General features: G+C 41.4%; 2 protein-coding genes across 2 annotated transcripts; one reads left to right on the top strand and one right to left on the bottom strand.

The window, feature by feature from the left end:
* Window positions 1-5,517: 5,517 nt before the first annotated feature.
* On the bottom strand, window positions 5,518-21,953 carry LOC124392126. Its single transcript, XM_046858824.1, has 6 exons — window positions 21,824-21,953; window positions 21,263-21,616; window positions 6,691-6,846; window positions 6,562-6,614; window positions 5,919-6,050; window positions 5,518-5,681 (listed from the first exon to the last, which is right to left on the bottom strand). Exons 1-5 carry the CDS (start codon window positions 21,891-21,893, stop codon window positions 5,958-5,960), a joined length of 726 nt encoding a protein of 241 aa, XP_046714780.1. The 5' UTR covers window positions 21,894-21,953; the 3' UTR covers window positions 5,518-5,681; window positions 5,919-5,957.
* Window positions 8,918-21,073, top strand: LOC124392115. The gene is made up of 3 exons (XM_046858804.1): window positions 8,918-10,421; window positions 16,604-16,747; window positions 20,465-21,073. Exons 1-2 carry the CDS (start codon window positions 8,918-8,920, stop codon window positions 16,615-16,617), a joined length of 1,518 nt encoding a protein of 505 aa, XP_046714760.1. The 3' UTR covers window positions 16,618-16,747; window positions 20,465-21,073.
* Window positions 21,954-25,394: the final 3,441 nt, after the last annotated feature.

Here is a 25,394-nt window from a genome sequence, read left to right as displayed (position 1 = left end):
CAATCAACATCCTCATAGACTTTTTTAATACAAAGAAAAAGTGTCTCGAGTTGATTTATTCAATACAAACTTGTTATCTATCTATCTATCTATCTATCTATCATTTGTCAGAATTTTATTTGAGAAAAACTGCCAAGAGTCAAAATTTTATAGCTCTGAACAATCAGCCGTGAGGTCTGTGGAAAAAAATGACCACATTCTTCTTGTGTAAAGTAGAAATGAATCGGGGACAATGCACAGAGAACATTAGTCTAAGAAAGAAGAGATGTTATGGGCCAGGTTATAGCAAAATAAATGCTAATTTCCACCTGCAGTCCCTAGACAGATGTTACATTTGCAAATGGTCATGAAATACATACAGTACCATACGTGGAAACATTATTTCACTCACATCATTAAAATCACTAAAAACACTCTCCACTTCATAATTTAACATAAGTTATACAAGAAAAACCTTGAACCCAGCCATTAGGGAGGCACAAGCCAGTGCATTCTTAGTGCCGGTCCCAAGCCCAGGTAAATGGGGAGGGTTGCGTTAGGAAGGGCATCCAGCGTAAAAACGTGCCAAATCAAATATGCGGATCACAAATGAGAATTTCATACCGGATAGTTCGAGGCCCGGGTTAACAACGACCGCCACAGGTATCGTTAGCCGACAGGGTACCGGTGGAAAATGGGCTACTGTTGGCGAAGGAGGACAAGGAGAAAAGGAAGACCTCTACAGAGACGACAGGAAAGGAGCAGTGGAGGAGAGTGGAGTAAGGCCAAGAACATTTGAGGTGGATTTAAACTGTTTTATCATGGTGTGGATATAAAAAGAAATTGTGTAGGGGTGATCTTGAAGGAAGAGTACAGTAAAAGTGTAGTGGAGGTGAAGAGAGTTTCTGATAGGGTGATGATCGTGAAGGTGGAAGTTGAAGGATGATGATAAATGTCATCAGTGCCTATGCTCCACAAGTTGGCTGTGAGATGGAGGAGAAGGAAAAATTCTGGAGTGAATTAGATGACGTGGTAGATGGTGTACCTAGGAAAGAACGATTGGTGATTCGGGCAGACTTTAATGGGCATGTAGGTGAAGGGAACAGAGGTGATGAGGAGGTGATGGGTAGGTATGGTTTTAAGGAGAGGAATGTGGAAGGCAAATGGTGGTAGATTTTGCCAAAAGGATGGAAATGGCAGTGGTGAACACTTATTTTCAGAAGAAGGAGGATCATAGGGTGACGTATAAGAGTGGAGGAAGGTGCACACAGGTGGACTATGTGCTATGCAGGAGATGCAACCTGAAGGAGATTGGAGACTGTAAGGTGTTGGCAGGGGACAGTGTAGCTAGACAGCATCGGATGGTGGTCTGTAGGATAGTTTTGGAGGCGAAGAAGAAGAGGAGGAGAGTGAGGACTGAAAGAAGAATGAGATGGTGGAAACTGAAGGAGGAAGAGTGTAGTGTGAAGTTCAGGGAATAGGTCAGACAGAGGCTCGGTGGTGTTGAGGTGTTGGATGATTGGTCAACGACTGCAGGAGTGATGAGGGAGGCAGCTAGAAAAGTACTTGGTGTGACATCTGGAAATAGAATGCAAGACAAGGAGACGTGGTGGTGGAATGAGGAAGTGCAGGAGAGGATAAAGAGAAAGAGGTTGGCAAAACAGAAGTGGGATAGACAGAGTGATGAGAAAAGTAGGCAGAAGTACAAGAAGATGCGGCAGCAGGTAAAGAGGGATGTGGCGAAAGCCAAGGAAAAGGCATATGAGGAGCTGTATGAGAGGTTGGACACTAAGGAAGGAGAAAAAGTTTTTTTTGAAAAGGTGGAGGGAGTATTTTGAGCAGCTGATGAATAAGGAAAATCAGAGAGAGAGAAGGTTGGACGATGTGGAGTTGGTGAAGCAGGATGTGCTAGGATTAGTAAGGAGCAAGTGAGAGCAGCAATTAAGTTGATGAAGAGTGGAAAGTCGGTTAGACCGGATGACATACCGGTAGAAACATGGAGATGTTTAGAAGAGATGGCAGTGGAGTTTTTGACCAGGTTGTTTAACAGGATTTTGGAAGGTGAGAAGATGCCTGGGAAATGGAGAAGAAGTGTGCTGGTACCGATCTTTAAGCATAAGGGAGATGTGCAGTCTTGCAGTAACTACAGGGGAATTAAGTTGATCAGTCAAACCATTAAGTTATGGGAAAGATTAGTGGAAGCCAGGCTGAGAGAAGAGGTGACCATCTGTGAGCAACAGTATGGTTTCATGCCGAGGAAGATCACCACAGACGCCTTATTTGCTTTGAGGTTGTTGATGGAGAAGTATATAGAAGAACAGAAGGAATTGCATTGTGGATTTGTGGATTTAGAGAAAGCGTACGACAGGGTGTCAAGAGAGGAGTTGTGGTATTGTATGAGGAAGTCAGGTGTGTCAGAGAAGTATGTGAGGGTGGTGCAGGACATGTATGAGGACAGTGTGACGGCAGAGAAGTGTGCAGTAGGTACGTCAGACTGGTTCAGGATGAAGGTTGGACTGCATCAAGGATCGGCCCTGAGCCCTTTCCTGTTTGCAGTGGTGATGGACAGGTTGATGGACGAAGTCAGACAGGAGTCTCCCTGGACTATGATGTTTGCGGATGATATTGTAATTTGTGGTGAGAGTAGGGAGCAGGTTGAGAAGAGCCTGGAGAGGTGGAGATATGCGTTGGAAAGAGAAGGAGAATGAGAGTCAGTAGAAGTAAGACAGAGTACATGTGTGTGAATGAGAGGGAGGGCAGTGGAGTGATGCGGTTGCAGGGAGAAGAGCTGGAAAATGTGGAGGAGTTCAGGTACCTGGGGTCAACAGTGCAAAGTAATGGAGAGTGTTAGAGAAGTAAAGAAAAGATTGCGCAGGATGGAGTGGGTGGAGAAGAGTGACAGGAGTGATTTGTGATAGTAGGATATCTGCAAGAATAAAATGGAAAATTTATAGGACTGTGGTGAGACCTGTGATGTTGTATGGATTAGAGACAGTGGCATTGAGTAAAAGACAGGAGATAGAGCTGGAGGTAGCAGAGCTGAAGATGTTGAAATTTTCGTTGGGAGTGACGAGGATGGACAAGATTAGAAATTAGTTCATTAGAGGGACAGCACATGTAGGATGTTTTGGTGACAAGTTGAGGGAGGCGAGATTGAGATAGTTTGGACATGTGCAAAGGAGGGACATGAATTATATTGGTAGAAGAATGCTGAGAATGGAGCCACCAGGTAGGAGGAAAAGAGGAAGGCCAAGGAGGAGGTTCATGGATGTGGTGAGGAAAGACATGCAGGTAGTTGGTGTGAAAGAGGCAGATGTAGCGGACAGGGTGTTATGGAGATTAATGATCCGCTGTGGCGACCCCTAATGGGAGCAGCCGAAAGAAGAAGAAAGAAGAATACAAGAAAAAAACTTACTTCACTCACATCATAAAAACACTCTCCTCTTAATGAATCTAGCACTCACTCACTCACTCACTCACTCACAGTCTACATTGTTCATATTAGTCATTTAGTGCTTACAAGTTTACTTTGTTAATAGCCACTGTTTGGTCAGGCGTGTAAATGTGCTATAGTTTTTACATAAAATAATATAATTTGGAAGTGTGTTCCAAAGGCTTGCTGCTTTATAAAAGAACGAATGTTGACCATAAGTGGTTCTGCATCATGGAACGCTGGATTCTCCTCTGACTGTCACCCGTGTGGTGACACACAAACAGAATTGAAATGAATGCTCTTACAAACAGAATTGAAATGAATGCCATCAGTTCATGAATTGCCAAATTCCAGTCCGGCTCTGTTCTGCGGGCTTGATGGACCGTGCACTCCCTGATGGTCTGCAGCATTCCCACGTCTAACAGGCAAAGGAAGCTTTGAAACATGCTTGTAATTTTATGCTGTCAGAAGATAAACAAATAGAGAATGGTAAATTTACATGAACCTCACTCTAAATGGGTGAGTCTTTTGCTGTCTGCCTCAGACAGGGCTTCCCTGTACCACGGTGCATCTTCCGTGGAGGCATGTTGGATTCTTGTTCCGTCTCCTTTTCCGATTCTTCTGAGGAGGTATCAGTGGCCTGCTGGACAAATGAAATCTCTCCTCCATCAGAGTCTGCTTCGTCCATTTCCTGAATCCAGGCCAAAGCCTGTTGTGTGGAGAGGTTCTTCCTGTGTGGCAGTGAAACCGAGGCCATCCTGATGTGCATTCTCAAAAAAATGTGAAGAAGAAATGATTCCCCCGGCTGGGTCAGTCCGCTTTTATGCACAGCACTGTGCTGTAGTCATGCAATGCCACTCCCTTACATACACAGTCACAATGGACAGAATCACGACCAACTGTTAGGAAAGTTTCCTATCCAGCTCGAAGGACAAAATGTTAGGATTTTCACTATCTGGTGTGCGCTGATCAGGGGATTATACTCGCCCCAGCGTGTCAGTCAAAACATAGTACAGGATTCAGAACACTCAACTTTACTGGGTATAGAACTGATCTTGTATGAGGTGATTCTTGCTATCTTAGCTGCTGTTCAGTAGGTTGCGTGATGCAGAATGCATGCTGAAAGGCCACTGCTGAGTGACTCTGCTGAATGGTCAGTGCTGAGTGACTCTGCTAAATGGTCAGTGCTAAGTGAAAGGTTGCACGATGTCGAATGGCCACTGGTAGTTCAAACTGTAGTTCACCATCTCCCTCAGAGTCTAATGAGTTCAGGCGACCCACCAGAGCTTGAATTTGGAGGGAGAACAGATCAAAACTGGCTGTATCTCCAGGCACTAGAGGCAGACACACAGTTTACCAAGCAATGACAAGCTGCCTAGGACATCACAGGAGATTTAGCAACTCCGTGAAGATTAGGCGGCCATTCTGGAGGAACTCTGACAACTAAGAGTCCTTTACAAGAATATGCAGAATTTAACAGTAAAGCTGAAGACAACTCTGCTAGTTCAAGCTCTAAATTCAAGCCCTCGTGGGTCTCCTGAACTCACTAGGCTCTCTGAATCTCAGTAAACAAATGCAAATGTGCCAGGCCTCACAGGTGTTGGGTGGTTTGCACAACAAAAGCAGGGGGAGAATCGAGCTGAAGAACTGTGAAAATCTCCGCAGGGGTGATTCACACATCAGGATGTGCACCAGAAAATAAAAAGTCAGTAATTCTAGTGCTAGGGAGATCATTTATATAGATGCTAAAAAGCAAGGGTCCCAAAATAGACCCCTGCGGCACTCCCATCGAGGTGGCTCTAAACGCAGATTTGATGTTATTTACTTGTACACACTGATGTCGGTCACTCGAATAAGATCTTATCCAGTTTTGGGTGTGCTCAGAGAGACAATATTGATTTAATTTACTATAGAATATCTGGTGATTAACAGTATCAAAAGCTTCACGCAGATCAAGGAAGACCGCTCCCGCCACTCTTCCCTGATCCACATATGCCACTTGTGCATTTCTAATGATTTCAAGGAAAAAAATGGCTTTGGCCTTTCTAAGCTCGGCTGTAACTTTATTTCTTAAATTTGTAAAAGAAAATCGAATAACATGGGAATGAAGTCAGAAATGTACAGCAGCTCAGCTCTTGTTGGGATTAAGTTTAAGATGATCTTCTATCCATGGTGAGATCTCTAATAAACATACTGAGATCAAAGCAGAAACATTAATAATTAAAGGAGGAAAGGAGAGGAGGAGATGAGGGTCATCAGCATTTAGCAGCTGAAAAACAAAGTGTGTAAATAATGTAAATAACAAAACAATAAAACCAAATTTAGAGGTTTCATGTGTAAACTAAAATTAGATAACCTCATTAAAGCTTTAATTTCTTGCTGCATAAATATGGATATTTTTATTTAATAAACAAAAAAGTCTATCTATCCATCTATCTATACAAACACACACAGAGACATTTCATATTTAGAAATTCTATTTAGAAAGAAAGAAATATTTGTGCACCTTGTGCTTGTCAGTGTCTCTGCAGCTGTGAGGTAACAGTTAGGAATCAGTCCTGCAGTCTGACTTGATGTTCGTAGCAGATGCAGTGGACATTCTTTTGTACTGAACAGTGGTATAATAAATGTTTTCAGCCTGCAGAGAGATTCAGGTGATGAATCAGCACTAAACTTTTTACTTCTGTTTATTGTGGAAATTTGTTTATTATTGTAGCATTGGACTGATCAATGTTATTTAATCATAAAGAAATGAGTTCAATTCATCAGAATACTTTCTACTGGATGCTTTCATAAGGACTGGGATTTACTTCAAGATCTAAAAGTTTACTTTTATTTGTTAATATTGTAAAACCTTAACATATAAGTAGACCATTAGAAATAAACATGTCGATGCCAATCCAATCAAAACAAACCCATTTCCCAGCCACATAACAGTCACTTTATAGAAACTCTAATAGCTCAATGTTCAACCACCAACTCTGAACATCTAAAAACCCCCAGTAACGACAAGCAAAACAACAGAAAACATGAATTGCAGTAAAATCAGAATAAATAATTGGAGTATTTTTTTATTATTAAATGTGAATAAAAAAAAATAAAAAAAATTGCAATGATGTTTGTTTTGCCATTAATGTAAGAGTTCCTACCTTATCAGTGGAGTCGGTGGTGTGACTGAAGAAGCTGCATGATGTTAATTTTCCTTAAAGAGAATTTCATTAGTATAAATATAAAATCATAAATAAATATTCAGCCTAAAATTTCACCTCTAGTCTCACCTAGAACCCTGCTGCAGAACACACACATGCAGATGGTTATTAGGACGGAGACGAAGCACACACACATTACAATCACATTTCTAATCCAGTCGTTAACATTTCTAGCAGGCGGCTGTGAATCTGAAGCCTCTGATGAAGATCCATTATTGCTGCCACCTAAAACACACACAGAAGCACACAGAGATCTCAGTATAGTGCTGAGGGAAACTTCAGGCTTCTGGAAGACTCAGTGTGAACTTTACATTCCACAAGCCAGTGAGTAAAGGATTTGTAGCGATTGGCCAGGCAGAGGGACCGAGCAGGGAAGGATGATCTGCAAGTTAGAGCAATAAAGGATGGAGATGGAAATGTGTTGACTAGTGAGGAGAGTGTGTTGAGAAGGTGGAGGGAGTATTTTGAGCAGCTGATGAATGAGGAAAATGAGAGAGAAAGGATGGTTGGATGGTGTTGAGATGGTGAAGCAGGAAGTGGATAGGATTAGTAAGGAGGGAGTGAGAGCAGCGATTAAAAGGATGAAGAGTGGAAAGTCGGTTGGACCAGATGACATACCGATAGAAGCGTGGAAATGTTTAGGAGAGATGCAGTAAACTTTTCACCCAGATTGTTTAACAAGATTCTGGAAGGTGTGAAGATGCCTGAGGAATGAAGAAGGAGTATGTTGGTACTGATCTTTGAGAATAAGGGAGATGTGCAGACCTGCAGTAACTACAGGGGAATAAAGTTGATCAGACACACCATGAAGTTATGGGAAAGAGTAGTGGAAGCCAGGCTGAGAGAAGAGGTGACCATCTGTGAGCAACAGTATGGTTTCAAGCCAAAGAAGGGCACCACAGACGACTTATTTGCTTTGAGAATGTTTATGAAGTATAGAGAAGGTCAGAAGGAGTTGCAATGTGTGTTTGTGGATTTAGAAAAAGCATATGACAGGGTGGAGAGAGGATTTGTGGTGTTGTATGAGGAAGTCTGGTGTGTCAGAGAAGTATGTGAGGGTGGTGCAGGACATGTATGTGTGACAAGTGTTTCTATCTCATCTAATTTACAATAGGTTTACTATAGTCTGTTATATTAATGGTTATATTAGAATACATTTTAAGGTTGTCAAAGTTAAAAACTGTATTAAGGTTGTCACTGTTAAAAACTAGACGAGTAATATTGAGAAGTGGAATGTAGATAATTCTGATCCTTCTATTGGTTGATTATTCGTCGATCTATTGGTAATGCCTCAGGGCTTCTGTAGGGGGATTGCATGCGCGCGCTTCTCTTCCTCATTCAATACAGACGAGTGAAGGCGAGAGCTGCGTCATGTGTGTTTCTTGAACCTTCTCCCGTTACTTTTCCCCTTTTTAAGGTACTTACCAATCACAAAGCAATGTAGATAATAACATATGTTTATAATGCATTTCGTTATGGTGTTATGGTTTTATATGGGTAAAATAGAGACTTTTGCGTTATTTAAAGAGTTTCATGCTAACTGCAAAGATGTGTAATTTTATGCTAGCAGTTGGAGACCTCGTGGCTCCGTCGTGACCGAGTCTCGACATATATGAGTGTGTACTGTGTCGTTTGTGTTTAAGCTAGTTACTACTACATACATGTACACATTTTTGCTGTAAAGTTATTTTGTATTTATCACTACAAGGGTGAATCCATGTGATGCTGAGATACTGAATACTGCTGGATGCTGTTAAAAGTACAATTCATTTTTGTGTTACTTGAGAACTCATTTAAAAAGGAGTATTAAAATGTATTTTGATAACTTTAAAACAATTAACATTTTATATGGTAATTAAGTTAAAAAGATAATTTAGAGAGCATTAAAAATGTCGTGACTGGTTGATGAGTGCACAAATGTTGAAATGTATGTTTTCTTGTATACATTGTTCAAAAGCATTCAATACAGACGAGTGAAGGCGAGAGCTGCGTCATGTGTGTTTCTTGAACCTTCTCCCGTTACTTTTCCCCTTTTTAAGGGTACAACATTTTGGAGGCACTGCTGGGATGTTTGGCTTGAGGATCACCCCTGAGCTGTAAGTGGAGTCCTTGCGTTGATCATCCCTTCAAACAACCCAGGTATCCGAGAAAAGAGTTCAGCAAGGCAGTGGAAGTGGTCTTCAGACAAATCTGGCATCTTGTATCCTGAAGTGAGCAAAACTGACCACTAGGGTGTAGCAAAAAGCCATTAAGTCAGATTAACCTTCATTTAACTGTCTGTGTCCTCTCTAATAAAATGGAGTCTGAATTGGAGAAACTGCAACTGGAGATTAAAGGAGCATTGTACAAACTGACTATTGAACAGCTGATTAAATTATGCAATACACTGCAGATTTCAGGACCAGGGAAAGAACATGTAACTGGTAAAACTCGCAGTCAAGTGATTTCACATGTAATAAAGTATCTTGAACGGGAAGAATTGGCCAACCTAGAGGATGAGGGTATGTCAGACCTTCTCAGTGTACACGACATAATAGATAAAATCAATACGGCAACGGACGGAAGTGAATATGAAATCTCCAGCCAAATTGAGTTACAGGAAAACCTACAGAAAGAGGTAGAGGCGTTAAGGCTTTCGTTGAAAGAAAAAGAGAACGCAATGTATGACCTAATGAAAACAAGCACGAACCCCCCTGCCAGTTCCAGCAAGCCAGAGAAAAATATGGCCTCAGCATCCCTTAATGGCTCCATGTGGCGCAAAGATTTTAAGATATCTGGCCAGATAGGTGAGCCAGGGCAAAAAGATAAGCTAACATTTTCTAGCCTGGCCAAACAAATTGAAACTGGGCTCAGCAAAGACTATCCAGAGTCAGAGATTATTGATGCTGTAATCCGTGCTATCACACCAGGTCTGCAGTTACGAAGTTACCTTGAAGGGAAAGACAAATTAACACTGCCTGCCCTTCGTAGGATCCTGAGGTGTCATTACCAGGAGAGAGGCGCAACAGAGTTATATAAACGACTCACTTCTGAGGTTCAAAATAGTAAAGAGACCCCTCAAAACTTCCTGCTCAGGGCAATGGATCTGAGACAAAAAATCCTGTTTGCTTCTCAGGAAGCTGATTCAAGTCTAAAATATGACCCAGTATTAGTCCAGAGTCTGTTTATGCATACAGTCCTAACTGGCCTCCAGAGTGACAATATTAAAGGTGACCTACAGCCCTACCTCCTCCAGACAGATACCTCAGATGAGCTGCTGTTGGAGAAATTGAACATTTCATGTGCCAATGAAAAAGAGAGGCAAGACAAAAAGAAACATGCTGCCCCATCACGTGTAACTAATGTGAATACTGTACAGTCAAGTGAAGTTCCGATGGAAAAGAAAACCGCCACCTCACAAAGTTCAGCTATACTTCCCCCTGATCTGCTTGCAGAAATCAAAGAAATGCGCTCTGACATGGTGCTATTGAAAGACTTGAAAACTGAGATCTGTCAAATCAGGGAAACCATACAAAGACCCACAACTGCACCGCCACAGTGCCTCTCACCAAGCAGAGAACCAGCAATTGTACCCTCCCCTTACCCAGTGTTTTCACCCTCACAATCCTCACCTTATAATGCTGATTCAAATGACATGCCATTTTACCACCAGCAGGCACCAACGGCAGTGCAGGAATATCGACCAGCATTCAGCCCTGGGCGGATGAGAGAGACAGCCCAGTTCCAGCAGAGGTTTGCACCACAGAGGTTTTACCCAGCACGACGCCCTCAGCCAAGGTGTCTCTCCTGTACTCAAGCAGGTGAGGAGTACTGTCAGCACTGCTTTAGATGTGGAAGCAGTGAACACTTCAGAGCAGGTTGTAAAGCACAGAGACCAGTGGAGCCCGCTCGGAGAATCCCTTTAAACTAAGAGGGGTTGCCCCCTTGGGACATGGAGCAACCAGTGATATCGATAAGTCCCATTTTTGTGCAGGCTGTAAAGAAGAGAAAGGATGTAGGGAATTAAAATGTTGTTCAGTTTGTAAAATCACTCTATACTGTTCAAAAGAGTGTCAGGGAAACCATTGGCCCACACACAAAAGACTTTGTAAGCCATATGCATGTTCAGTTATCAAGAAGCAGGCAACTCAGTCACAAGATAAAGTAAAGTGCAAGGAAAAGCTGGGTCCAGAGAAAATACCTACTGTAAGTGAGTTAGTGGGAAAGAAGTGTGTCATCTGGTGTTTCCTGCACAAACAGAAAACCCAGGCACTTTGGGATACAGGTTCCCAAGTGTGTGCTATTGATGAGGTATGGAAAAACAGCCATTTACCTGATGTTCCTCTCAGAGATGTATCAGAGCTAGTTGACCCTCTTGACCCTTTGCAATCGAAGCAGCCAATGGAACAGAAATGCTGTATGTTGGATGGCTCGAAGTGTCCTTTAAACTAACTGCTGGTGACGATGAGCTGAGAATACCCATGTTAGTGTTAAAAGGCAAACAACAACAATGTCCTATTATTGGCTTCAATGTCATCGAGCGTCTTGTCCTAGATAATCTACGAGGTCAAACGAAGCATGTGGATAAAGACAACCTTGTGATGGCAGTAAGGATGGCTTTTCCTCATCTCAGGAAAAACAAAGCCAAAATATTTATTAATGCTGTGAGTGTAGGACAGACATGTGACTATAATGTGAAGACAGCCAATGAGAGAGTCAGTGTGCCTAAACATACCTCCATCCAAATTGAGTGTCGAGTACAGGCCCCAGTTTTCAGAGAGGATAAGACTTTTATCTTTGAACCTGATGATAACCCACGTTGGCCTGAAGGACTAGAGTTTTGTGACACGCTTGTGTCAGTAAAGGCAGGGGTGACCCCAAAAATTATTGTCACTGTGCAAAACCCTACAAGTCATGACATTATTCTGTCAGGAAGGACTGTTATTGGAACTGTACAGTCAGCCGGGTCAGTGTATCCTGCCAACATATTTAAAACAGACAACCTACCAACCGCATCCATTCACCATGTCCAGGCTCAAAATTCTATTGGAAGTACCCCTACCGAAGAACAATGGGAACCTCCTGTTGATTTGACTCACCTTAATGAACACCAGAGGCAGACAGTCAGTCAGATGTTAAGAGAAGAGTCAGAGTCATTCTCCAGGTCTGATAATGACATAGGCTGTGCAGAGAATCTTCAATTGGATATTTCACTAAAAGACAGCGAGCCAGTGTCAAGAACTTACCTCTCTGTTCCAAAACCTTTATATAGAGAGATGAAAGACTATTTACAGGACTTGATAGCACAAGGGTGGGTTGAAAAGTCGACCTCTTCCTACTCCTCTCCAGTTGTTTGTGTCAGAAAAAAAGATGGTACTATGCGCTTATGTATTGACTACAGGGAGCTCAACAAGAAAACCCATCCAGACCGCCATCCCATCCCCAGAGTGCAGGACATTATGGACACCCTTGGAGGAAACACCCTCTTTTCACTGCTGGATCAGGGTAAGGCGTACCACCAGGGATTCATGGCAAAGGGAAGTAAACATTTAACAGCTTTTGTTACCCCATGGGGCCTATATGAGTGGGTTCGGATCCCGTTTGGACTCATGAATGCACCTGCAGCATTCCAACGTTGCATGGAACAGTGCTTAGAAGGCTTAAGGGATGAAATCTGTGTGCCATATCTCGATGATGTTCTTGTGTTTAGCAGAACGTTTGAGGATCATGTCAGTGACGTCAGAAAGGTGCTGCAACGGCTGAGGGAGCATGGGATTAAACTGAAACCCAGAAAATGTGACCTGTTTAAGACAGAAGTGCGGTACCTTGGGAGAATTGTGTCTGCTGAGGGAAACAGAATGGACCCTGCTGATACTGCTGCGGTAAGAGCCCTAAAAGATAAGCAACCAGGTACTGTTGGCGAGTTGAGAGCAATTTTAGGACTGTTGAGTTATTACCGGCAGTATATCAAGGATTTTTCACGTATTGCCAGCCCTTTGTATGACCTGCTCAAAACACCTGTTGAGATTGAGACCCTGAAAAATAAAAAGAGAAAGTGGCAAACAAAATGAAACAGTAGAGGAGTTTCATCCAACACAGCAATTGAGTGGTCTGATGTGCATCAAACCATATTGGAACGGTTGATAGAATGTCTTATTCAGCCCCCTGTTCTAGGTTTCCCAGAATATTCCCAGCCGTTCATCCTCCATACTGACGCTTCCAATCAGGGGCTAGGGGCGGTATTGTATCAAAGACAGAATGGAAAGCTACGTGTGATTGCTTATGGGTCCCGTACTTTGACTGCGGCAGAAAAGAATTATCATTTGCACTCAGGCAAGTTAGAGTTTCTAGCCCTAAAGTGGGCGATCACAGAGAAATTTCGCGACCACTTATACTATGCACCATTCTTCACTGTCTACAGTGACAATAATCCACTCACCTATGTACTGTCCACTGCTAGACTGAATGCAACAGGCTGCCGCTGGGTGGGAGAGCTGGCCGACTTCCATTTCACAATAAAATACCGCCCTGGTAAAGAAAATATTGATGCAGATAGTTTGTCCAGAATGCCTTTGGATGAGGAGACGTTTATGAAAGAGTGTTCAGAGGAAATGTCGTATGATGTGATTGGAGCAGCGACACAAGCAGTGGAAAGTCAGGATGAGTCAAGCGTATCTTGGTCCATGGGTATCTCAGCTGAATGTGAAAAGCTAACTACAGACACATTACTCCATCCACTAACATCAGGACAAGTTAAAAATGACCAGAGGAATGACCCCACTGTGGGACCCGTGGTTCAGTTCAAATTGACAGGAGATAAACCATCAGGTCACAAACTAAGACAGCTCAGCCCACAGATTACAAGCCTTCTTAGAGAGTGGGACAAACTGGACATGAATGAAAACGGGGTATTGTACAGGAAAACAACAAGTAGAAAACAACTGGTTCTTCCAGAAAAATATAAAAGTACTGTGTTAAAGGAACTTCACGATGAAATGGGCCACCAAGGTGTAGACAGGACTACATCACTGATCCGAGACCGGTTTTACTGGCCCTATATGCAAAAAGACATAGAAGACTATGTCACAAGGAAGTGTGCATGTCTCAAACACAAGAAGCCAAGTCGTGAGACCAGAGCCCCGATGACGAGCATTGTCACCACTCAACCATTCGAACTTGTCTCAGTAGATTTCTTGCATCTTGACAAGTGTAAAGGTGGCTATGAATATATTCTTGTAATCATTGACCACTTTACACGTTTTGCCCAGGCATACGCCACAACTTCAAAATCAGGAAAAACAGCAGCAGACAAAATATTTAATGACTATACACTTAGATTTGGCTTCCCCACAAGAATACACCACGATCAAGGTGGTGAATTTGAAAACCAACTGTTCACACAACTGAAAAAGTACTGTGGAGTTGCTGGGTCAAGAACTACTCCCTACCACCCCCAAGGGAATGGACAGGTAGAGCGGTTTAACCGAACACTACTTCAAATGTTAAAGACCCTCACAGAGAGACAAAAAAATAACTGGAAAGACTCCCTAAACAAACTGACCTTTGCATACAATTGTACTCGCAGTGAAGTGACAGGATTTTCCCCCTTTTACTTACTGTATGGACGCTCCCCACGGTTGCCAGTTGACATGTTATTCAACTTGACCTCAGAACAAGGAAACTGTAATCACCATCACTACATGGAAAAGTGGAAGGAGGGCATGGAAGAAGCCTATGAGATCACAAGAGAGAATGCTCACAAAGCTACGATTAGAAGTAAGAAACATTATGACAGTAAAACTAAAAGCTCAGTATTACAGCCTGGAGATCGTGTTTTAATCAGGAACATGGCACCTCGTGGGGGTACAGGAAAACTGAGGAACCATTGGGAGGATATTATCCACACAGTTGTGCGCCAAGTGAATCCAGATATTCCCGTTTATGAACTCAGACCTGAGAAAGGAAAAGGGAGATCAAGGGTTTTACATCGTAACCTTCTCCTCCCATGTGACCACCTGCCCCTTGAAACGACAGTGCAGCCAAGAGCAAGGAAAAGGAATGTGGAACAAATAGAGGAAGCACAGCAGTCAGACGAAGAGGATGATGGAGAGGAGTACTATCCAGTGTCACTTCAGCAGCAATCTGAGCTTTGCTCACCTGAGACAATGAACCCTGTGTGTAGTACACCTCCGGAGCTCGAATGCACACAGGCTAAGGAAAACATGCCACCTGAGCCAGATAGAGAACAAGTAACGACAAACCAAATGGAAACCTCATTGGAGGGAGAGGACAGTTTTGTTGAGGATATGTCTTTAGAGGAAGCTGTCCCCTTGCTTGTTTCAAGTGGTGAGATGCTTCAGCGGCCCAGACGACAGCACAGACGGCCGAGAGTTTTCACGTATGATAAGCTTGGATCACCAACCTGCCAAAACATTAGGACATTACAAAAACCAAATTGGAGGGTTCCGTGGACATACATTGCACAGCCACATCACTTACAATACTTATGTTACTAAGCGCATGAAAGATAGAAACTGAACTGAGTAAATGCATACACATTACACTCAAAATGGACTGTTCAGCACAGAATACACATTCAAATGGACTGTTGAACATAAGGTGGACTGTGGTTACACCCTACACTCACATTCATATGACACTGTTGCAGTGAATCACACCACACTCGTGGACCTTTGTAAAAGGGGAGTGTAATTTACTTAAAACATGTTGCACAAACAGAACTGTTAACACGGCAGTCATGTGCCTAAGTGGACACGAAATAGAGACCAAAACAGGGAACAAAGACATTAAAAGATATTGGGTACTTACCTGTGCTTGAAGGAATGTATGAAAAGAGTTCCAGTCTGTAATATTGCACTATATAAGATACGATGTAGCAGAAGTGTTAATCTGAAATAACCGTGCATTGTGTGTTGATTAATAGAGTATGGTTTAAACTTTATTTATTTTTATTTTTATTTGCACTAAAGGTCAAAGGTTACATTCGGATGTTGGGGACAACATCAATTTTGAGGGGGAGTATGTGACAAGTGTTTCTATCTCATCTAATTTACAATAGGTTTACTATAGTCTGTTATATTAATGGTTATATTAGAATACATTTTAAGGTTGTCAAAGTTAAAAACTGTATTAAGGTTGTCACTGTTAAAAACTAGACGAGTAATATTGAGAAGTGGAATGTAGATAATTCTGATCCTTCTATTGGTTGATTATTCGTCGATCTATTGGTAATGCCTCAGGGCTTCTGTAGGGGGATTGCATGCGCGCGCTTCTCTTCCTCATTCAATACAGACGAGTGAAGGCGAGAGCTGCGTCATGTGTGTTTCTTGAACCTTCTCCCGTTACTTTTCCCCTTTTTAAGGTACTTACCAATCACAAAGCAATGTAGATAATAACATATGTTTATAATGCATTTTGTTATGGTGTTATGGTTTTATATGGGTAAAATAGAGACTTTTGCGTTATTTAAAGAGTTTCGTGCTAACTGCAAAGATGTGTAATTTTATGCTAGCAGTTGGAGACCTCGTGGCTCCGTCGTGACCGAGTCTCGACATATGAGTGTGTACTGTGTCGTTTGTGTTTAAGCTAGTTACTACTACATACATGTACACATATTTTGCTGTAAAGTTATTTTGTATTTATCACTACAAGGGTGAATCCATGTGATGCTGAGATACTGAATACTGCTGGATGCTGTTAAAAGTACAATTCATTTTTGTGTTACTTGAGAACTCATTTAAAAAGGAGTATTAAAATGTATTTTGATAACTTTAAAACAATTAACATTTTATATGGTAATTAAGTTAAAAAGATAATTTAGAGAGCATTAAAAATGTCGTGACTGGTTGATGAGTGCACAAATGTTGAAATGTATGTTTTCTTGTATACATTGTTCAAAAGCATTCAATACAGACGAGTGAAGGCGAGAGCTGCGTCATGTGTGTTTCTTGAACCTTCTCCCGTTACTTTTCCCCTTTTTAAGGGTACAACATATGAGGGCAGTGTGACAGCAGTGAAGTGTGCAGTAGGAACAACAGACTGGTTTAAGGTAAAGGTTGGATTGCATCAAGGATTAGCTCTGAGCCCATTCCTGTTTGCAGCGGTGATGGACAGGTTCACAGACAAGGTCAGACAGGAGTCTCCGTGGACTATAATGTTTGTGGATGATATTTTTCTTTGTGGGTCGAGTAGAGAGCAGGTGGAGAAAAGCCTGGAGAGGTGGAGGTACACGCTGGTAAGAAGGGAAAAGAAAGTCAGTACAAGTAAGACAGAGTACATGTGTGTGAATGAGAGGGAGGGCAGTGGAGGGGTGCGGTTGCAGGGAGAAGAGGTGAAGAAGGTGGAGGAGTTCAGGTACCTGGGGTCAACAGTGCAAAGTAATGGAGAGTGTGTAAGAGATGTGAAGAAAAGAGTGCAGGCAGGGTGGAGTGGGTGGAGAAGAGTGATAGCAGGAGTGATTTGTGATAGAAGAGTATCTGTGATTGTGAAAGAGAAAGTTTATAGGACTGTGTTAAAACCTGAGATGTTGTATGGTATAGTGACAGTGGTGTTGAGTAAAAGACAGGAGGTGGAGCTGGAGGTAGCAGAGCTGAAGATGTTAAGGTTTTCGTTGGGAGTGACGATGATGGACACGATGAGGGAGGTGAGATTGAGATGGTTTGGACATGTGCAGAGGAGAGACATGGGGTATATCAGTAGGAGAATGCTGAGGATGGAGACACCAGGAAGGAGGAAAAGAAGAAGACCAAGGAGGAGGTTTATGGATGTGGTGAAGGAAGACATGCAGGTAGTTGGTGTGACAGAGGCAGATGTAGAGGACAGGGGGGGTATGAAGACGGATGATCTGCTGTGGCGACACGAATTTCCCTCTTTATTTCATGTCATTGAGGTCGACTTTCTATGTGATGTATTTCAATATGCTGTATTGTTTTATTCCTGATTTTTATTCTTTAAGCTCCATTTACTTAACATGTTTTTATTGCTTTATTTTCTACTCGATGTTATAAACCATACTCAGTGTTTCCATCCAGTCAAAATACAGTAAATATATTCTGCTGATTAATTAACGACACTACATTATTTAGAGACACACACATTTATTACACTATAACCCTAATCCTAATCGAGCATCTATTTTCTGCCTTATTCTCTGATAAAAATGGGGAAAAAAAACATGAATCAATAGAATAAAGTTTGTGACAACATCAGGAAATGGAGTGAGACTGTGTTGGAAATTGTATAATAATTATAAATAAAGAAAAGTAGAGCAGAAGCACAATCTCCATACATATATTAAAAACCATGACATTATTAATTAATTATTTTTAAAAGTACATTGTTATAACCTTAATAAATGTGTGTAAATGTTTGTTGTCTGTTTAAGTGCTGGAAAATTCATTTCCAGTGTCTGAATAATAACATTTATAAAATATTATTATATATTAATATTTACAAGTGTTACGTCCCATTGGATGTTTGTGTTTTAAACCCCATATATTATACTCGGTTTACGTGTCCTTTTCCCTGGCATATTCACAGAATGGATCACAGTATGAATGTTACAGCTTCACCCTAGACATATAAAAAAGAAGACGTAACATTTAATGGGGGCTTGTCCGGGATTATCTTCCCAAATAGTTCAAAATACTGTGGCCATTTTGTGAATGCTGGTGGAATATGACCGTGTTTGAGTTGGTATAACGAGGTGACTTGCGTGGAATTACGAAGTAGTGTCTGTTTGCTGGCTGTGCATCGTGACCATGTTTAGCTTGTCGAATTTCATTGTTTCTCCTTCATTAGAGCAGATTGATCTTTGTCGGAAGCCAGATTTATTCCTGATAGCTGACCACTACCAGATCGTTGTTAATAGACAAGGTCTTAAAAGAGACATAAAGAGTGAAATACTAGGCGCTTGGTAGAGTTAAGAATACTCCCCATGTCAGACACGGCTGAAGGCGTGGATACCGGTCAGGTTGGAAGCCGTAGTGACGTTGTTGTTGGGCCTCTCACTGTTGGAGATGAGGATCCACAGAGTGGCATAGCTGATGCTGCAGTGGAGGGCAGCCCGAAGCTAAGGCCGGCTTGCCGCCTTTGATCCATTCTCTCCCAGCTCTGTTGACTCTAGAGGGATGCGCGACTGAAAGTCCGCCTGGCTCGGTTACAATCCGATGCCCAAGAGAGAGCTCAAACACGTCAGGCTGAGATAGCCATGCGTCTGGAGGTGCGCAGGCTTGAAATAGAGGCTGACACGCAGGTAAGGCTGCGACAGCTGGATCTGGAGGCGATGAAAGGGGCTGCTGCTGGGTCCGCTGCGCAGCCGACCCGCAAGAGTCTAATTCTTCTCCTCCGGTTGATTCATCCTCGCCTCGTTTGGCGTCAGTAAGCATATTGCATTAGTACCCCAATTTAGAGAATCTGAAGTAGATTCTTATTTCAATGCTTTCGAGCGGTGCTACTTCCTTCGCTGGCCTAAAGATGTTTGGTCGCTTCTGTTACAATGTAAATTGTTTGGTAAAGCTCTGGAAGTTTGCTCTAGCTTATCGCTAGAGGAGAGTTTAAACTATGAGACCGTAAAATCTGCTATCCTTCGTGCATATGAGCTAGTTCCAGAAGCATATAGGCAGAAATTTAGGGGCCATAAGAAGAATTCTACACAAACCTTTGTAGAGTTTGCTCGAGAAAAAGGAATACTGTTCGATAAGTGGTGCACTGCTAGCAAAGTGAAAGATTTTGATTCGATGCGAGAACTTGTCTTATTAGAAGAGTTTAAAAGTTGTCTGCCGGAACGTGTTGTAGTTTACCTGAACGAACAGAAAGTAACTTCTTTGTCACATGCAGCTGTGTTAGCGGATGAGTTCGTTTTAACGCATAAGACTGTTTTCACTTCTGTACACGCTGAGAAAACTCAGAAGCTCTCTGTTTCTCTCCAATCACCACGTTTTCATTCTAGATCCAGTCCACCGCGATCTCGGGAAAATCGTGAGTGTTTCTATTGCCATAAATCTGGTCACGTAATAGCTGATTGTTTGGCGTTAAAACGTAAAACGCAATCACAACCTAAAAGTGTTGGATTTGTAAAGACTCTTAACTCAGCTGTTGCTTTGCCTTGTGAAGAAAGGATTGATGACAGTTACACTCCTTTTATTTTTAAAGGGCTCATTTCTTTGACGGGTAATAGTGAGGATCAGAAAGAAATTAAAATGCTTAGAGACACGGGTGCGATGCAGTCATTTATTGTGGCAGAGAAATTACATTTTTCTGAGGATACCTCCTGTGGTTCGAGTGTCATCGTAAAGGGTATTGAGATGGATTGTGTAAAGACTCTTTTATGTAATACCCCTGTTCTTCTGGCTCCAGATTTCTCTCAAGGTTTTAAACTAGAAATTGATGCAAGCGCTGCTGGAGCTGGCGCTGTTCTACTGCAAGAGGATGTACATGGTATAGATCACCCTGTTAGCTACTTTTCACGAAAGTTAAATTATTCCACCATTGAAAAGGAAACTCTTGCATTGTTGCTTTCTATACAACATTTCGAGGTATATATCGGATCCAGTAGTTTACCAATCGTTGTGTTTACTGACCATAACCCACTTGTGTTTCTATCCCGTATGTACAACCAGAATCAGCGTTTGATGCGGTGGTCTCTAATAGTCCAGAATTATAATCTGGAAATTAGACATAAAAAGGGATCTGAGAACGTTTTTGCAGATGCTCTTTCGAGAGTTTAGAGATGTCACCAAGCTGGTTGGTTCTTAAAGGGTGGGAGTGTTACGTCCCATTGGATGTTTGTGTGTGTGTGTGTGTTTGTCTCTCTATTGGTTTACCTTCCTGTCAATTTCTCAAGGTTCCGCCCCCTTTGGACTGCAATTGGCTGGGGAGATAATCAACGTGTGTGACCTGACTGCACCTGTGGCCAATCCAGTAAACTGTTGGGGTTTAAAAAGAGGACTGCAGGGACATTGGAGAGAGCACCATGAGCACCATTTGTTTTTGCTGTGTTGTGTTTGGAGCATTGCTTGCTTATTGTTTGTATCACATTCGTTGAATGTTATCTTGTTTGTTTTGAGTAGTTTTATTCTAACAACAACCCTTGTGTTTTCCCCAGGAGTGTTGGGCAGGTAGTATGTCACGTGACTTACATCTTGCAACACGTAGGTGATACTATGTATAGAGACACTAGCTAGGAGTGTGTGCTACTTCTGTATTTTTGTTAGTTTAGAGTAGGTAAGCTAGGGCGTATAGAGGCGCCGGAAGAATTCTGTTTAGTGTTAGGTTAGTGGTTTATTACTGAGGTAGTTGGTTTTGTTGTGTTCTTTTCTTTAGCGCCACTCTCCGCCTCTCTCTCCTGTGGGATTATTTATTATGCCTTGGTTTTTCTGATTAGTGTAAATATTGTGTATATACTCCATTCCCTCCTGTTCCTCCTTGTGTGAATAAATCCTTTTATATTATACTCGGTTTACGTGTCCTTTTCCCTGGCATATTCACAGAATGGATCACAGTATGAATGTTACAGCTTCACCCTAGACATATAAAAAAGAAGACGTAACAACAAGATATTTTATAATAAATAAATAAATAAATAAATATGCACAAAATCCAAGACATCAGTAAAGTGTGTAAATGAAGTTTAGTTACTGACCTGTAAAGTTCAGTCTGATGAGTTTCCCAAACTGAATGTGTGTCTCATCATTTCGTCCTCCACAGTAATAAAACCCCAGATCCGTCTCTCGAACTCCAATAATCACTAAACTGACTGAACTGCTGCTTTCTGTTAAATAAAAGTGACTCTCATCTACATTATAATCCACATAAAAGTGTTTGTTCAGCTTCCTTTGTCTGGCTGATATAATCTGCCTCAACCCTGCTGAGATCATCTGATACCAGGATTTCTGTGAGTAATTAGTGATGTTACAGAGCAGAGTGATGTTTGCTCCTGGAGAAACAGATATGAGATCAGCTGAAATGTTCTGAAGGAGACTCGGCCTAATGAGACCTGAAAGAACAACAGCACATGAAGAGAGAAGATTCATCTCCACTCTGTAAACTCTAGAAACACACAGCTCACAGCTCAACTCCCTTTAAAACATGTTTGTTGTAGAACTGAGTGCACTAATCTCTATACAGACGTCCTGAACACAGCTAATGTGGAAAGTACTAATGATTTAGTCCAAAATCTTCTATTTATTTGTAGTGAACTCACCAAACAGCAGCTGCAGAGTAAACAGAAGCAGATACGCTGCCATTTCTAACACACTCCCTCCTCTGAGCATGTGAACAGAGATGTTCTAGTGTTCTGCTTTAACTGCTTCACCTCCTACATCCTGTCCTTCTCTTCTGCTGTAGAGTTCAATACACTTCTTACATCTTATTTTACATACTGACATTTATATTTCCTTCATACTGAGGAAATAAATACATTTAAATACAGAACTGACATAAAAAATCTGAGGTAAATCAATGAACAGACAAATTAATAACCACATTAACAAAAGATACACACAAGGAATTGAACCAATGAGCTGATAAAGAAGGTTAAGCTAATGCTAATTTAAGAAACTTGAACACAACAAAAACTAAATTTATACAAAAAAAATAAAGTAAAAAGAAATAAACAGTGAATCTAATGAGGTAATAAAAAACATGTCTACAAAGTTAAAAAGAAAATAAAGCAGATAACTAAATAAAACAAATTAAACGTTATTGAGTGTGTCTGGGGTTTAATTCTCCAATATAATGATGACATTTCCACACCAAACACCACTCTCCCCCGAGCCCCCTCAATACATGAGAAACACCACATATTACTTTAAAAATCATTTAACTAAAATTCAGTTAATTTATATTATATTTTATTAAATATAAAATGGATGATTTTAAACAGTTAGATTGAGATTTCTGAAGATTACTGATTTACACTGAATTGAGTTGTGTATAAATAATTGTGTGTATCTGCAGATTGTTCTGTTTAAAAGCACTGATGGAGGAAAAGAAACAACTCTGAAGGGTCAAGAACAGAAACCAAAATGGGAAACTTATATTCCTATTAATATCTGCTGTTAAAACCACAAACACACACACACACACACACACACACACACACACACACACACACACACACACACAGGAGAGGAAATTACACTATGCTAAATAAGAACAGGAAAGTGCAGGTCAGTGTGAAACTCAAAGGAAGTGTTGATCACATTTGATAATTAAACTGATCACAGCTTTTACATTAAAGATGATTAATTAAAGTAATAAACATCAGAGTGAGGAAAAAATGTTCTTTTACATCTTCTATCATTTTAGATCATTTTATATATAATGTGTGTGTGATCTGTTTAGAAGCTCAAGCACGAAACACATCAATAAAAAGTGATAAAAGGACACTGTTTGTGTACATCTGCTGTTGGTGTAGTAACCACACTGTGCATCAGGTAAAAACCAGCTACATGTGTATCTGATCCGCCCAAAGACAAAGTGACAAAGTTTCACCCCTTTTCCAGATCTCCAGTTTAGACACTGCAATTTTAAGTGAATTCTTTTATCCATCAACTTCTCCACCCAGCATCCATTCAGAGCAATCTGACGCCCATTCACAGCCATGGCCATCCACCTTTCCCATCCCTGTTTTTATAATGATGTGGAGTTACATTTACATTTACATTTACATTTGCGGCATTTAGCAGACGTCCTTATCCAGAGCGACGTACAAAAGTGCTTTAAATCTCTAGTAATGAATAAATCTACACTGGTACGCAAGATTACAAACTTAATATAAATATTACTCGAATTCTACAAACTTGGAAAGTGCTAATTTAGGTATTTCAGAAAGAGGTAGGTCTTCAGTTGTCGTTTGAAGATAATCAGGACTCTGCATCTAGGGAAAGTTCATTCCACCAACTCGGTGCCAGAACAGAGAAGAGCCTTGAAGTGTACTTACCTCTCATTCTCAGAGAAGGAGGTACCAGTCAAGCAGTGCTGGAGGATCTCAGACAGTGTGGTGCAGTGCGAGATGTGATGAGGTCACTGAGGTAAGATGGTGCTGGTCCATTTTTGGCCTTGTAGGCAAGCATCAGTGTTTTGAATCTGATACGTGCAGCTACTGGAAGCCAGTGAAGGAGCGCAGCAGTGGGGTGGTGTGGGAAAACTTGGGCTGATTGAACACAAGTCATGCAGCTGCATTTTGGATCATTTGCAGTGGACGAATAGCGTTCAGGGGGAGACCTGCCAGCAGAGAGTTGCAGTAGTCCAGTCTTGAAATAACAAGAGACTGAACAAGCACCTGGGCAGCCTGTATGGACAGAAATGGTCAAATCCTTCGGATGTTATAGAGAAGAAAATCGACAAGAACGAGCAACATTAGCGGAAAAAAAACAGTTCATTGTCCATTGTTACCCCAAGGTTACGAGCAGTGGCTGAAGGGGAGAGCAGAGAGTCATGAAGTGTTATTTGGAGATCTTGACCTGGAGATGAATCACCTGGAATGATTAGCAGTTCTGTTTTTTCCTGGGGTTGAGTTTTAGTTGTTGAGCACTCGTCCATAAAGATATGTCTGACAAGCATGCTGAGATCCGAACGGAAACTGTGCTATCTGATGGAGGGAAAGAAAAGATGAGTTGAGTGTCATCTGCATAGCAGTGATAAGTAAACCCATGTGAGGATATGACTTCACCAATGAAGTGGGTATAGATGGAGAAAAGGAGGGGACCAAGTACAGAGCCTTGTGGGACTCCAGTGGTGAGTCTGCACGGGGCAGATGTGGATCCCCTCCATGTTACCTGGTATGAGTGACCTTCCAGGTAGGAAGCAAACCATTTCCATTCTGTTCCGCAGATACCAAGGCTCTTGAGAGTTAAGGCTAAGACAAGGTAATTAGGCATTTCGAAAGGATGGAACACTTCTGTCAGTTCCCAGGGACATGGAAATTGACATTCTTAAGCAACCTGCAGAAACTATATACTATATAAGCCTATCATGGAAATGAAGAGATTGACAGTGTAGCAGCTGCCTTAATTGAAAAAACACCCTGTCTCAAAGAGCCAAGCTCTACAGCTGGATGGTATGAGTGGGAAATTAGTTTGAAGTTTAAGATTACTGATTTACACTGAATTGAGTTGTGTATAAATAATTGTGTGTATCTGCAGATTGTTCTGTTTAAAAGCACTGATGGAGGAAAAGAAACAACTCTGAAGGGTCAAGAACAGAAACCAAAATGGGAAACTTATATTCCTATTAATATCTGCTGTTAAAACCACAAACACACACACACACACACACACACACACACACACACACACACACACACACACACAGGAGAGGAAATTACACTATGCTAAATAAGAACAGGAAAGTGCAGGTCAGTGTGAAACTCAAAAACAGGAAGTGTTGATCACATTTGATAATTAAACTGATCACAGCTTTTACATTAAAGATCATTAATTAAAGTAATAAACATCAGAGTGAGGAAAAAATGTTCTTTTACATCTTCTATCATTTTAGATCATTTTATATATAATGTGTGTGTGTGATCTGTTTAGAAGCTCAAGCACCGAAACACATCAATAAAAAGTGATAAAAGGACACTGTTTGTGTACATCTGCTGTTGGTGTAGTAACCACACTGTGCATCAGGTAAAAACCAGCTACATGTGTATCTGATCCGCCCAAAGACAAAGTGACAAAGTTTCACCCCTTTTCCAGATCTCCAGTTTAGACACTGCAATTTTAAGTGAATTCTTTTATCCATCAACTTCTCCACCCAGCATCCATTCA

This window comes from Silurus meridionalis, chromosome 10 (assembly GCF_014805685.1).
Source record: "Silurus meridionalis isolate SWU-2019-XX chromosome 10, ASM1480568v1, whole genome shotgun sequence".
Classification (NCBI taxonomy): domain Eukaryota; kingdom Metazoa; phylum Chordata; class Actinopteri; order Siluriformes; family Siluridae; genus Silurus; species Silurus meridionalis.
Note: the sequence above shows the minus strand (reverse complement) of the source record. Positions and strands in the feature narration are given on the sequence as shown.

Excerpts from the sequence above, each read along its gene's own strand:
- LOC124392115 (XM_046858804.1), top strand. The coding sequence starts at position 8,918 with ATGGAGTCTGAATTGGAGAAACTGCAACTGGAGATTAAAGGAGCATTG.
- LOC124392126 (XM_046858824.1), bottom strand. The coding sequence starts at position 21,893 with ATGCTCAGAGGAGGGAGTGTGTTAGAAATGGCAGCGTATCTGCTTCTG. Across the intron at positions 21,617-21,823 it reads TACTCTGCAGCTGCTGTTTG|GTCTCATTAGGCCGAGTCTC; the intron begins GTGAGTTCACTA and ends TTGTTCTTTCAG. Across the intron at positions 6,847-21,262 it reads CATCAGACTGAACTTTACAG|GTGGCAGCAATAATGGATCT; the intron begins GTCAGTAACTAA and ends TGTGTGTTTTAG.